We start from the raw sequence: 14,256 nt of genomic DNA, 5'->3' as shown, positions 1-14,256 counted from the left end.
AAAAAAAAAAAAAAAAAAAAAACCTTGAACTTTGACTATCGCACGAAGGCGGAAGCTGAAATGGGCTTTCGGGCTCCAAAAACAGGAGCTCCAATTTAAGGCTTTAGCTCCTATTGTAGCTGTAAGCAGCCAATTTTAATGATAAAGCTAAGCTATTAGTGCTTCTAAACCAGGACTACAGAAGTTCTAACCAGTCAAGCAGGCCCTAAGAGACATATAGCGGTATTTTCGTATTGCAACAATGGCACTGGCAAATCAAAATGCATCACAGCAAAGGCATAGAATCCATAGCATTCAATCAAAGTGAAAAAGAGCATTTACACTTACGAATTGTCATCAAGTATGGCTATAAGAGAAAAACAAACAATAAATCCTACTACCTGATGGCAAGACAGCTGCTTGGCAAGTTCTTGGCAATCCCCTCGTGCGAGGCGATACAGGGGGAGCCCATCCGGGCACCCATCCGGCCTCTCCCACTCAAACTCCGGCCTCATCGCACACTTCAAAGCATCAAAGTGATCCTCATTCCTCACCAGGAAGTACAACCCTTTGGGCAGGCCTGCGACCCGGTGCACAAACAGCGCGGCGTGCACCTCCGCATCCCATGTCAAAACTCTAAACGGCAATGCGCACTGCTTCCCCTGCTTTTTTATCTCCTCACCCTCCTCTCTGTGACCCAACTCCCCGGAAGGAAGGCAATGCAAGAGAATCTGGTAGAAAGTGTTCCTCTCCATTACATGCACCCGGTCCATATCGACCGCGCTCCTCCGCTTCCGCACCACTTCTCGAACCGTGAAATCCTTATACAAGTTCTGCGAAATCAGCGCGCTCCTGCGAAACGGGTTGATCGAGAAGCGCTCGCCTGTAGGCGGCTTCTTGATCGCCTCGGCGGTCTCATATATGACATTCCAACAAACATGTTCCCTGCTAAGCGAATTGGGCTTCCCCAGCCACCGCAAAGATGAAAATTTTGAAGCTAAGACGGACCGTAGGGCGCAGTAATCCACAGCAGGGTTCGTCCCGGCGGGGAAGATAAGGAGAGCGCAATCCGGGTGCTGGGCCTCGATCCACGGGAGCTTCCCCCTTACGGGCCCGTCGGGCAATTGCACCGGCGGGGGAGGGTAGGTTTGGGGGACGCCGATAAGCGCCTCGAGGTCGGCGTGGGAGAGGCCGTCGAGGAGGCGGGCGTCCCAGCCGAGTGCGGCGGCGGCGACGGCGACCGCGGCGAGAGCGTGGCCGGCGTCGTGGTTGCAGTAGCGGAGCGCGCGCTCGCCGTACTTCCAGGCTTCGCGCCAGAAGACGGAGGAGAGCGAGATCATCAACGAGGAAGGAGGAGGAAGGAGCGAAGCCAGCAGCGGGGGGTCGGCGGGGAGGAAGGCGCGGGGCTCGAGGGAGTGATCCTTGGGGGAGTAGTGGGCGACGACCGGGGAGGGGAAGGGGGAGCTCTCGGGGAGAGGGGGGATGAGGAGGTGGGCCTCGGTGGGGTGGAGGTTGCCGCTGCTAGGGTTTACGCGGAGGGACCATGTGGAGAGGCCCGTGGTCTTCCAGGCGGAGAGGGAGAGGGAGTCGAAGAGCAGAGCGGGAGAAGGAGAGGAGGAGAGAGAGGGGAGGGGAGGGCAGAGGAGGGGGGGGAGGCGAAGAGGAGCGGGTAGTGGGGAGAGTCGTGGGGGCGCGGAGGGATGAGGGGGAGCGTCTGTGGGGAGGCGGAGGCGGAGGCTGCGGGGTCGGGGAAGCGGAGGAAGGGGTTGGGTGGTGGGCCCAGTCGAGGCCCGGGGACCGGGCGTACCGGAGGTGAGCGAGTGCTTGGTGCGGTTGGTTAGTCGATGGCGGTTTGCTGTCTCTTGGGCGGGTTCTGGGTAGTTGCTGCCGGTTGAGCCGAAGGGGAGGGGGAGGGGGAGGGGGAGGAGGAGGAGGAGTGCATGGTTGCTGTGGCGAGTAGGAGGGGCCGCGCTGGGGACCGAACGGGGAGGCGAGGGTGGAGGGGGAGGAGGAGCATGGTCTCGCCTGCGACGACGAGGAGCGAAGAGCATTTTCATTTTTGTGGGGAAGCGGCGGCGGCCGAGGAATGCCGTGGAAGGAGCCAGAACGTTCCGCCGTTGAGCGAGCCGTCAGATGGGCCTGCCTCCATGGGTCCGAATGGACCAGACCTTGAGGGTAAACGGGCTGGCCAGATGGGCCATCTCAGCGTGCTCAGTTGGCAGTCCATAGGAATTTGTATCCATTGGGTCGGGTTCGGATGGCCTCTTGTCGATTTGGTGGCGCACGCGGCACGCCCGCACCTAGTTCGAATCAGAACGGCTTGCGTTGTATTATTTCTTTTCGCATCGACGCCGGGTAATAAAACGCGCACTGTTTACTTCTTCTCCGCCTCCCTCGGTCTCTCCATCTCTGGAAATCGAAGCTGCAGACGAAGTAGGGGGGATAAGCGAGAGAGATGAAGCTCTCCTTCTCCCTTTCCTCCAAACCCTCGTCCCGCGCCAACTCCTCCCGAGCCCCCGCCGCTGCCGATGGCGATGAGGGCCGCGAATTTGTCACCGTCTTCGACCCCTCCCAAACCCTAGCAGCCGACGCCCGTTCCAGGCTCGTCATCCCCCCAATCCCCAACGCCGACTACCTCCTCCACCCTCCCAAGAAGGCCAAGTACATGCCCCCCCTCCCCTCCTCCGCCGCCGACGCCGACGACCCCTCCGCCGCCGCCAAGTTCGTCCTCGACACCTCCGGCGAGGGCCCCGCCTCGCACATCGCCTACGGCCTTACCCTCCGATCCGGCTCCGCCGCCGATCCCAAACCCTCGCCCGATGACCGGGAGGATTCCCAATCGAAGAAGTCGGGGGCGGCCGCGGAGGACTCGATCCTCAGGAGGTACAAGGAGGACATGAAGACCCTTCCGGAAGATCGGGGCTTCGACGAGTTCCGGGACGTTGCAGTGGAGGGCTTCGGCGCCGCGCTCCTCGCCGGGTACGGGTGGTCGGAGGGGAAGGGGATTGGGCGGAACAACACCAAGGGCGACACCAACGTCGTCCAATACGATCGGCGGGCCGGCACCACCGGTTTGGGCTACAATCCATCCACTGCCGATCCCAAGAAGAAGAGGGGAGAATGGGTCTTCAAGAACGATAACAAGGACAAGGACAGGGACAGGGAGTCGGATAAAGTTAGGGCTTCTAAGGATGAGAGGAGAGAACAGAAGAAGAGAAAGAAAGATGTAAGCTTGGGCTGCAAATCGAGCACTAGCAGTAATAAGAGGGAGAAGGAGGAGGGCTCGGACCGATGGCTCACGAGCCACATTAAGGTTAGGGTTATCAGCAAAGAATTCATGAGAGGGAAGCTGTACCTGAAGAAGGGGAGGATTGTGGATGTGGTGGGGCCCACGATGTGCGATATCTCCATGGATGAGAGCAGGGAGTTGGTGCAAGGAGTGGATCAGGATATGCTCGAGACCGCAATTCCGAAGAGGGGAGGGTCAGTTCTGGTGCTCTATGGAAAACATAAAGGTGTTTATGGGAGCCTCGTGGAGAGGAATTTAGAGGATGAGACCGGAGTAGTCAGGGATGCGGATAGTCATGATATGTTTAATGTGAGGCTCGAGCAGATTGCCGAGTATGTCGGCGATCCAGCTTACCTTGGCTATTGATTGTTGGAGAATGGTTGTTATCTACTGAAGCTACTATTCAATTGAGCGCAGGTAATATCTTTTTCCTTGTCCTATTTTGTTACATTACTCTGCCTTAGGTCATATGGATCTCCTGCAATAGTTATCATCTAATTGAACTTTAGAACAAGTTGGAATATGTTGAAATTGCTGATCTTATTTGGCTGTTTATTGAAGTTTGAGTGTACTGTATGCAATATGCAATTTGCTAACAGAACTTATGTAGTAGTGCTAGTAATAATGGATAAAACTCCGCCTGTGGCTTGAGGATGAGAATGGCCGTTGTCGCAATAGGTCAATGGCAAAGCGAAGCTGCTTTCTAGCTAGCCTAAGATCTGTTGGTTCTGGCTTGTAAAACAATTTAGTTATCAAAACTTTACTCATGCCTGTAATAATAAGATGGATTGTCGAGTGTTAGTGGTTAATTTTGTATGTTTCATTCAGGATCTATCGTATTGTCTCTACAAAATTTTAGTTTTGCAATTACTTTATGACTTTAGACTAGTTTGTGAGCAGCAAATTGTAGTGTGTCCTTCTGGAATGTGTAGTTGTATCAGTAATTAGGAAAAAGCAGGTTTATGCAGTTAATTTGTGTTGTGACTGATCTGCCACCTTTGTCAAAATGGAAAACTTTAGTCGCACCAAACGGGGGCCAATCTGTGGGTTGCGCATCCATTGCTACTTTCGGCCATGCAGCGCATGCCCAATCGGGCCCTACCTTTCTCTGCATGCTTGAATTTGTTGGCTAGTGTGTGCAAAGTGATCCTTAACACTAGACTTAAGCATTGCGAACAAATCTGCATTTGCATGCTAATGTGATGGCTCTGGATTATTTTCCTAGCTCCTTAATCCAAGTGGATTGTACTTTGCCCCCTTTAATAATTATTCTCTGTAAATTATTGGTTTTATCCTTTTGAATATATTGGAGAACTTTACCTGGGGAAATGTTGGTGGCTATTGTTAAGTGCAGGAGGCCTGATCGGCTTTTGTGTTTTTGTTGGTTCTGATGGGGCTATCCTCCCTTTTAATTTGACTCTTCTTTTTCGTAATCTCTTGCATTTTGGTTATATTAGTGCTCTGATACCATGATGATCAAAGAAAGCAAACATTAGAAAAGGTTTGTAGGTTACAAGTAAGCCCTACACCTGATAGGTTTTGTTTACAATGGCATTTTTACATCTAGTATGGATAAACAAATTTTAAAAAGTTCACTGGTGAATGCTTGGAGTATGGGTTATTAGCATGAGCTTCTTGGAGTAGGCCCTGAAAATACGCACAGCTTCTCGGATTCTATTACATTGCATATGTTAGTTGCATGGAAAGCTTTTCATATTGCCTACCAATAGCTTCTCATTTTTTTTTTTCTTTTGTTTTTTTATTTCCTTCTATTGAATGTGCCACGTAGGTGGGGGAATATTATTGCGCAGCTGCACAGAACAGATCATGCATCGGCACATTGCTATCAATGAGTTAAGCTTATCGCTATGCTGGTAATCTAGTGCCCCTTTACACTGGTACAATGGTCTGCAAACATTACTGGCTATGTGTCAGCAGCAGGATATAAGATTATTTGGTTATTCCCGGTTGTCCGATCAATGAACTTGAGTACGTACTAGAGGAGATTTTTAGTTGAAGAAGCGCATCATCAATGATCATTGTATTTTTACTGGTTTTCTACCTTTTGATATTTCCGAATTCGAAATTGGACAGGGAATTTTGGCTGGTTAAAGCCATGGTATCCATGAAAACTCTTGGGTAAAGTGTATGGAAAGTTCCTGTACTATCTTGATCATTGTATTATCTTATATTTGTTTGATTTGAGATTTGGAACTTGTGTATGATGAGTTACTTAACGCGTGCATGTTTGGTTGATTGATACAAGAGTGTACAGAAATGGCCTTTAACTTGGATCACATTGCATTTTTGTTAGTTCATTACGATGGCCCTATAGAGGTTTGGGCTAGCAATCCTTTCATTTTTCACAAACATAAAAAATGATTATGATTATTCATTTTGAGTCAATAGTTAACAAAATTTCCAATCATTCTACTGACAAAAAAGGAAAGTATGAATGAATGGTCATTCAACGTTCGATAAATTGCAAATTTGTTTCCTCGCCGAAATGGGCTTGTGAAAAAATAAGTTATCTGATCATAATTAATTCAGTGTGAAGATACTTTTATATAATTGGAAGGTAGATTCTTTTTATTTTTTGGCTTCTTGAAAAATTTTGACATTTACAATATGATACAATAGTATTATTTACAAAATAATTTTATTTTATTTTGAAAAAATAAACTAAAAGGATGAAAATGTTAATTTATTAGAAATTTTCATTTTGAATAATATTTTAGCGAATATATTATTTCAGCGTCCATTCCAAATGAGACCTCTTGATCTGATTTCTTGCTGTGTTCAAACTCTGCTTCATTTGACGCGAAACGGGCGAATAAATATTTTCGGATGGCCGCAGATCACATTGCAAAAAACGAATCGGAAAATTCAAGGTGCATTCCCCTGCCAAAGTAAGTAAAAAAAAAAAAAGAAAAAGAAAAAGAAAAAAAAAAAGAAAAAAGAGAAAGGCAAAAACAAAAATTATCTATGGTCAGCCCCATTTGAAATTGAAATGGTCAAAAGAGAAACGATCCTTCCCCTCCCTCCAAAATTAGGCACGCAACACACAAACCACTCCCCTCCTCTCCTCTTTCTCTCCACCCTTCATTCCTCCATTTGGAACCTCTATATATTCTCCACAAGAGGAGCCCACCATTGCCATCCCTCCCGCAAACAAAAGACACCGGCACTGAGTCTCGATGGGTGGGTGCACAAGCCGACCGGCGGAGGCAGCTGGCCCCCACCCCGAGACCCCGTCGGCCGTGGACTCGGCTGTCCCTGAGATTGAGGTAAAGACTGTCGAAGGCGGTGATGCTCAAACCGAGGTAACAATCTCATACATCTGTTACCCTTTTATCACTACCCTAGAAAAATGATTCAGTACACTAAGGTCCCGTTTGGCTCTTTAAGATTAGATTAGACACTATAAGATAAGATAAGATAAATCTTGGGTCAGAAAAAAGGGATTAGCGACTCATAGGCATCAGGAGTTGCTGGGAGTACAACAGGATGCGTCTTCAATGGAATACAACAGGATGTTTCAAATTCAACTCTCTGTTCAATCACAACCTATCGCCTATCGGGCCGATGCTGTCAAATCACTAACCCTCCTTTCCCAACAGCGGTCCCTCATTTTATCCAATCTAGTCCGATCCGAAGTGCCAAATGGTCTCAAAAAGTAGTATTTTTCAAACAAAAAATAGCTATGTGCCCCGATTTTGAAAAAGCTTGTCTACTTTGGAAAGAAATAGTCAGCACCTAGCAAAGAGAGGCTCAGGCTAGAGTTTCAAACACCTCACCTCAAAATATCACCTCAACTCAAAATATCAATTCTGCAGAAGATCTACCCTGGCCTAAATAGACCCCAAATAAATCAACCTAAACATTTTGAAAATCCTGCTCGAGAATTATCAAGTCAGTTATAATACAAGGGTCTCCTTTTTCTTCACACTTTCACACTATATATTATTTCCCTCTTGAGAGAGCATGAAGCAAAATGCATACTTGATAGGCCGAGGCTGCAAAAGCTGATGAGTCCCAACTCGTCGACCACTCTGAGCCGAAACCGGAGGAGCCCAACTCCCCAGCCGCCACAACTGGTGAAGAGTTGAAGCCCGAGTCATCAGCGGTAGTGCCGGAAAAGCTCGAGGACAAGGAGGATGCACCAAAGAATGAAGTTGCAAAAGAGAGCAAAGAAGAGGAGAAGAGATCTCAAGTTGTGGATCACCCCTTGGCCGCCGCCACTGAGGGTTCAAAAACTAGCTGAGCTTTATCAAGGAACAAGAGATACATGATAATCCGCCGTTCAATTGGAGTAAAGAAGGATGAACTCTTGTATTGTATACTTTTCTTTGTAATGGATTAAATGGAATTTTTCCTTCTCCTTCCATTGTGCAAATTCTGATATATAGATGAGGAGTTTCCAATACTTTGCAGGGCAAAAGTACATGATAAACCCTAGATTAAATAATTTATTTAAAACAAAACTAACATGAACAACAACTCAATAAAATCAAGTACCAGTGTATCATTATTTAAAATGAATAACAGTTTAATTTAAAGTTATCACTGAACTAAAATACCACAGGGATCATCCAGAAGAACAACATTAAAATACCACAATGATCATCAACAGGGCCATATCAAAATCATCCATGCAGAAGTTCATCAATGCTTTCAAGTGAGATTCAACATGAAAATTTAACAGTGGCTTCCCTCTCAAATAAGAAAATTCAAAACCAACATGAAAGCTAAGAATATAAGCTTGTTATATAAGATCAACATAAAGCTTCACCTCCTTTTTTGGGTGGGGGTGGATTCGGCCTCCTCGCCTTCTTACCCTGTACTGAAATTTTCAAGGTCTCAGTTACTGGCAAAGGAGTCGTCGGTTGAGCAGCCTTCGGATCTTCAGGAAGACTCGAATAAAGGAACTTTTTGGAAGAGCCAATGTGGGTACATGACAGCTTCAGCATCTTTCGACCTGTCATCCATTTGAGCATTATCTTCATGTGGGTTTTGCTGTTTAAGCCATTAATACTTGCATCCTGATTGAAAGTTAAATGGCGTCATAAGTTTCTGCCGTTAGATAAAGAAGAAACTTACACATTATTAAATGAAAGAGGATATCCAAACACCTAAGAACTCTGTTTAATAGAAGAGAAATAGGCATCCATATGTTCTTCATGTCGATAACTAATTATGGTAGATGAGTTGTTTGGAAAAGGTTCAGGGCCTAGATTGCTTAGTCAATGAATCAAAAGCTAGTTGCATAATACAAAAAAATATTCGGCAGAAATGTCAAAATTAAAGTTGCAACAATAAAGTTTTGTGGCTTTCCAGAAAGCAAATAAGAACATATTCCGTAAATTCGCTCTTTCCCAAAAAAGGAAGAAGGACGAAGAAGAAAAAAGAAAAAAGAAAAGAAAAGAAGAGAAGAGAAGAGAAGAGCTTCTGATAGTTGATACAAGTATTTCTATTGTGGCTGTCATTGTGTAAACGAAAGCTAGTCAAGCGGAAAAAGGTATAAATTGATATTGAAGAGATATCACTTCCTCTCCAATGTAAAATGTAGTCAACAAATTAGTTAGCCAAAACCAATATACACAGCAAAAATCAGATCGGCCAGCTAGGTGTTCAAGTATAAAATTTGGGAACTTTTTGACTACTCATTCCTTCGCATTATTATCACCCTTTCTCAGGCTCCATTTTAAAAAGCTTTATCAGATTTACCACCACAACTAGAAAGTAATGAAGCATTAGCAACTAAATGATCTCTCTAGCGAAAATATAAATCATTATTCAGATTATCGCATATGGATTTCTTGCCCCAGCGTCAATATGTTGAGTAACAGTGTATGCAACTACTGAATAAATCTCTACACCCTAAATTTCAGCAATCAAGATGCATTACGACATCACAACGATTTGGCGACATACTAAAACAGTAAACAGGCACAATGGTATAAGCAAGAAAAAAAAATAACTGCTTTGAAATGATAAACAAGTTAGTACACGATGATATAACATTCCATTCTGATCATTAACCAACATAAGTGAACTTACGGGAAGTAGCCGCTTCCAATCAATTCCCACTAAGTGCATTATTAAACAAATCAGCTTGCTCCTCTGATGTATGATCAATAACATATATGATATATCCTTATCAACCAACTGAAATTCAGGTCACAATACGAAACTAACACAAACATATAGAAATGACAAAGAAAACACATTGATAAAGGAGCTACCAATACAAATCGATTATAGCAACTATTAAAGGTTAAGTTTCCGAGACTCAGCATCAGACAGACGATTCATCGAGCACATTACGTGCATGCCCAACCCTCACACCTATGCTAACCCACCCCATCAAAAGATCCTACAAACTCCAAATTAAGCCGGATAGACGAAAAGCCACTTCATTTTACACACACCCCCAAAACAAAAACAAAAACAAAAAAAAATCTTCTTTTTCGACGCCACTGATGAGTAGAGAAGAGAAGAGAAGAGGAGATAGTAGCCAAGTCGCCATTTTTACTACCTTGGCGAAGTTCCAGGTGTTGGCGACGGTGAGGGGCCCGTGATCCTTGACGATCTGGTAGAGTCCCTTGGAGATCTCCGACGCCTCCTCCCTCGGCACCTTAGGGTTTATCCGCCGCACGTCCTGGCCCCGCTTCCTCGAGAAATACCTCACCAGCATCCTCGCCGCGGCCGCGGCGGCGCCGCCACGGCCACCGCCGCCTCCGCCGCCGTGGAATAGCATGTGCGCCAGCTGAGCAGTTCGTGTCTCTCCCACTCTCTCTAGCCTCTAGTCTCTAGTCTCTACTGCTACGATCTAAGAACTTAGCATCCGCGGCTCTCTCCGCTGTTCCCAACACTGGCGCGTTATTATCAGCGAGCACTCCGTTAGGAAATAATGGGGTCGGAACGAGCCCAACCCAACATGGGCTAGCTAATGGCCTATTTACCAAACCAAGTAAGTTACCCGATCTCGAGCCAATTCATTTAATTATGAGTTGAACTGAGCACTAGGTGTGCTCACCAAACCATATAGACATGGGTTTCTCAAACACAAATTCATTATTATCAATAAATACATTTTTTTCCCTTTTTTGGTTTTCTTTCTGTTTTTTTTTTTATTTTTGTTGCCAAATAAATAAATACTATAATGAATGTCTATAACATTTGACCTTCTATCTAAACTTTAAGTTACAAAAAAGAATGAAAATAATAATAATAATCAAAACGAAGCCTTATTTAATAAATATTTATGTCAATTATGTATGTGTGTCACAACAAACAATTAGGATTGTGCATAATATAAAAGAGAACAACAAGTTAGGAAGAGCACGACTTTTATCTCGGAACTGGATCTTCTTATCTAATCCAATCTCGAATGCCTGAGTAACCTCTTAACAAATTATCTGAGATTCAAAACAAGAAGTTACATGCAGCCAATAAAGATTCTAATCCAATCCAGGATTGCATGTTTTCGACGCACCAACTCATCCCTCTGCAATGCGATTATATGTATACAAACTCCTGACAATTTCTTGCTTGTACACTTCTTTGTCCATGAACAATTTCAATAAGAGCCCATATTGCTCAAAAGAAGAATAGTTATCCAAAAAGACTATCATCACAGAACCAATGGGAACCTTTATTATAGGATGGAACTAAACCATCTGCAACTTGCTTAGCCGGGAAAATAAAGGAGCCACAAACTTGTTGACTATAGCCTGCAACATGCTTAAATGGAACTGTAATTTGTTCATTTCAATTCCTTCCTTTTATGGTACATCATAGTTAGGAATTAGAAGAGGTAAATATCCAAATGGATGAAAACTACGTACATCCTTAACACGACGCGGTTACAGCCTTTACTTTGCATAGATAACTCTTCAGCTTGATTTCAATAGCTTAAACATCATTAATAACTGAGATTTATCATCTACAAAAATTTACGGCGACCTCGCCTTTAAACCACTAACAACCTGGAGCTTTACATACAAAGAAGAATGACATAACCATAATGTAGAATATAGATATAGATTATTAATTGATATATGTATGCAGACGAACAGGAAGATAAGCTCACTGATGAATTCGAGACTATAATGCTATCATGATACCAGACTTTATATGACTAAGGTAATACACCCAACGTGATGTGCTATGGAAGAAAATCACAAATTTGATATTGAGAAAAAAAAAACGAAGTATCTCAATGCCCGAAGAAATCATGGTAAATCCTGCCGGTGGAGCTATAAGAGTCCTCTTATCGGTTGTTTTCTGTCGTCTAGGGGATGATAGAATATGCAGCTGAGGAGAGCAGGAGCGGGACGGAGGAGGGAAATAGAGAGCGAGAAAGACCGAGCAAGTCGGGTTCGGAGGAAGTGTTGCAGTTTGTGGAGCTGATACTGCCCAAGCTAATTTATAATTGAAAATAGTGAGCGCATAATGTATTGAAGAGAAGGGAAATTGAAATAACCATTGAAGGTTTATTCTAGAACAATCCTATTTGATCAAGGAACTTAGTTGGTATTAAACGTTGTCTTATGTTATTAGGCAGGGCAAAAGGAGTAAAAATCACATCTTAAAATTCTCAGCTTGATTTGCATAAGTTTTATATTTTATAGAAATATTTTTCTATCACTCTCTTATCGTACATATATATATATATAGTATATTTTCTGACTATAAAAAGAAAAAGGTAAAAACTTTTTAAAAAGAGATTCTTTGATAATAGTCATGTATTCAAAGTGAGTCTAATTCCTCAAGACTATCTTATACTACTAGAAAGCTGCTTTTAGTATTTTGGCTCCACAGAGGTGCCCTACTTAACGACGAGTCACATCCTTTTTTCTTTTCTTTTTTTTTCCCAACAGAAGGAACTTTTTTCATAAATTTGTCAAGTTTTTACAACATTGGACCATCAAATTCTCCTCTTTAATGCTCCACCAACTTAAATTAATTAAAAGAAATTCTATTGCAAGAGACCTATACTCGTAGCAATTTACAGAAAAATATATCAAACAATTTCATCATCACATCTATCAAATTCTAACTGGACATGCCTTCTCTCTGCCCAGCTCAAGAAACTATACACCATCTTAAAAACATTGAGGAATATAAATACACAGAGCCCTCCATACACTATCCTAAAAAGCGCGCCCCCTTCCGGGCCGTTGTTCATCATGTAAACACAGTCACTGGCAACAAACACCCAACTGATGCCCTCCAACACAGATTTGACCGCCAAACTGAATCTCTCCTCTCCATACATTCTGCGCACCATTCTCGCGCACAGCGCGAAAATGATCAGCAGAGTAGTTTTCGACAATCCACGATACGAAATCTCCGTCCCCCCGACGACCAGAGCCTGTGTCCTGCACAAGCAGGACGGGCACTCGCCGGAGAATCTCGAACCGCTGAGAGCATCAATCCCCGTATAGTAAGGCATAATTATGGCGTCCAAGTAGAGGCTCGCGTGAAGAATCCCGGAAACAGTGGAAGCCTCGAGCACCGCATATCTGATGTCCTTATCGGACTCGTTCTTAAAAGCCAGAGCTGAGGCCTGAAGAAGCTGGAGTATTGCAGGACCCAGTTGAGACAGCGGAAAGATTGTATTGATTCTCTGGCCCCTGGCGAGAATTAAGAGCACGAACGGGAGGAAGATCGGGCCGGAAGGCACAAGATACTTTCTTTTCAGATTTCTGCTGCTTCTGGGCGTTGTTGCTGTTGTTGCTGCCGCTGCTGCAGCTGTTCTCCTTCTGAGCGCTATAACGGTGAATGATAGAGTGGATACGAAAGAAGCTGCGGCGAAGAGAAGCACCAAGAAGTCGACGAAGGATGGGTAGTCTCCCGGATACGCGCTTTCGCAGAAGTAGTGGTAGGGGCAGTTGATGAGATCCGTGGTCTCCTCCACCTGCCATCTCGTGCATTTGAGGACTGAATTGGTGATCCTCTGTAAAGCCCACTCATGGCGCTGAACAGCTCCCTCGCCGAGCCTCAGAGGCATTCCATCGAACATCTCCTCCGCGGCTTTTCTTCGGCAACAAACATTTCCCGCTTACTATTATTATGGATGATGATGAGGGTGATATATCATCATATCAGTTGGTACTACACCTTTTTCTCCCATGTCTCCCTTTTGTTTGTTGAGGTGGTGTTGTAGCTTGCACAGGTCGGAGGCGCTAGATGGGGAGGGCATAACTGATCCACGCCACCTGCCGACTCTGCCCCTGCTGACGAGCTCTTTTTCCCCGTGAGAGGGAGGGGTATTTTGGTCATATCAGCGTGCGAGGAGGAACTGAGGAAGAGGTCTTGCTGTCATGGTGGTTGAGTGTAGGGTTGACTTTTATTATTTGAAAGGGAGGAGGCAATTCGAGATGGGGCCACCTCCGGCGGTGGCTCATTTGTTTAACAGTTTGTTAAAGGTGGGTGGGGATTTGGTGAGGAGATGAAATTACAATAATTTGGATTGAAAAGGACCTGCTCCCTAATTCCTTATTAATTTCATTATTATTAGTACATTGTTTTAGGGATCTTATTCCCTGTTGTGTGAACCCCTTGTTTAGGACTCGTATTTTGGGTCTATAATGCTATGCACGCACCATCTTATTGCATTGCATTGAAGCGTGTCTTTCAAGAAGGTTTCTCAGCAATGGCTTGTTTGACTGGTTTGCTGCACAGGGACTCAAAAAAGGCTTGCGGATCGACCAATGCAGATGCGAACCCGATAACGCTAGGTTCGGATCGTAAGCTAACTGATATTTTAAGTTTCAATGGGATTCGGATCCACATAGTAGTAACTTGAGCAGTTCTAGCTCGACATCTCCGTAATTCTTGTTTGTGAAACGCCGAACTTTTGCTTCCAGAAACTAAAAAGTTTTCCGCAAGGCCCTTTAGGTGATTTTTTTAATTTCTAGTCGGCAGGTCATAACACCAACGTGGTAAAAGGCTAACCAAGATTCCAAATTAGAATCCTC

General features: G+C 44.5%; 5 protein-coding genes across 6 annotated transcripts in view; 2 read left to right on the top strand and 3 right to left on the bottom strand.

The window, feature by feature from the left end:
• Positions 1–2,036, bottom strand: part of LOC109710376 — a 4,333-nt gene extending 2,297 nt beyond the window's left edge. Inside the window, exon 1 of the mRNA XM_020232897.1 lies at positions 381–2,036. Within this exon, the coding sequence (XP_020088486.1) occupies positions 381–2,036 (1,656 nt within the window). The remainder of the gene's footprint in view (positions 1–380) is intronic.
• On the top strand, positions 2,303–5,524 carry LOC109710566 (protein MOS2). Its single transcript, XM_020233251.1, has 2 exons — positions 2,303–3,685; positions 5,058–5,524. Exon 1 carries the CDS (start codon positions 2,435–2,437, stop codon positions 3,632–3,634), a length of 1,200 nt encoding a protein of 399 aa, XP_020088840.1. The 5' UTR covers positions 2,303–2,434; the 3' UTR covers positions 3,635–3,685; positions 5,058–5,524.
• Positions 6,378–7,664, top strand: LOC109709764 (neurofilament medium polypeptide-like). Its single transcript, XM_020232080.1, has 2 exons — positions 6,378–6,591; positions 7,278–7,664. Exons 1-2 carry the CDS (start codon positions 6,466–6,468, stop codon positions 7,530–7,532), a joined length of 381 nt encoding a protein of 126 aa, XP_020087669.1. The 5' UTR covers positions 6,378–6,465; the 3' UTR covers positions 7,533–7,664.
• LOC109709763 lies at positions 7,857–10,201 on the bottom strand. Of its 2 annotated transcripts, none has more exons than XM_020232078.1 (2): positions 9,807–10,190; positions 7,857–8,310 (listed from the first exon to the last, which is right to left on the bottom strand). In XM_020232078.1, exons 1-2 carry the CDS (start codon positions 10,026–10,028, stop codon positions 8,044–8,046), a joined length of 489 nt encoding a protein of 162 aa, XP_020087667.1. In that variant the 5' UTR covers positions 10,029–10,190; the 3' UTR covers positions 7,857–8,043. The 2 variants fall into 2 exon arrangements, with proteins under 2 accessions (XP_020087667.1, XP_020087668.1); XM_020232079.1 differs by having other exon boundaries at positions 8,112–8,246; positions 9,807–10,201.
• On the bottom strand, positions 12,206–13,410 carry LOC109709884. Its single transcript, XM_020232256.1, has one exon. It carries the CDS (start codon positions 13,296–13,298, stop codon positions 12,297–12,299), a length of 1,002 nt encoding a protein of 333 aa, XP_020087845.1. The 5' UTR covers positions 13,299–13,410; the 3' UTR covers positions 12,206–12,296.

Source organism: Ananas comosus, linkage group 5 (assembly GCF_001540865.1).
Source record: "Ananas comosus cultivar F153 linkage group 5, ASM154086v1, whole genome shotgun sequence".
NCBI classification, from domain to species: Eukaryota; Viridiplantae; Streptophyta; class Magnoliopsida; order Poales; family Bromeliaceae; genus Ananas; species Ananas comosus.
This window is presented reverse-complemented; position numbering and strand designations above follow the sequence as displayed.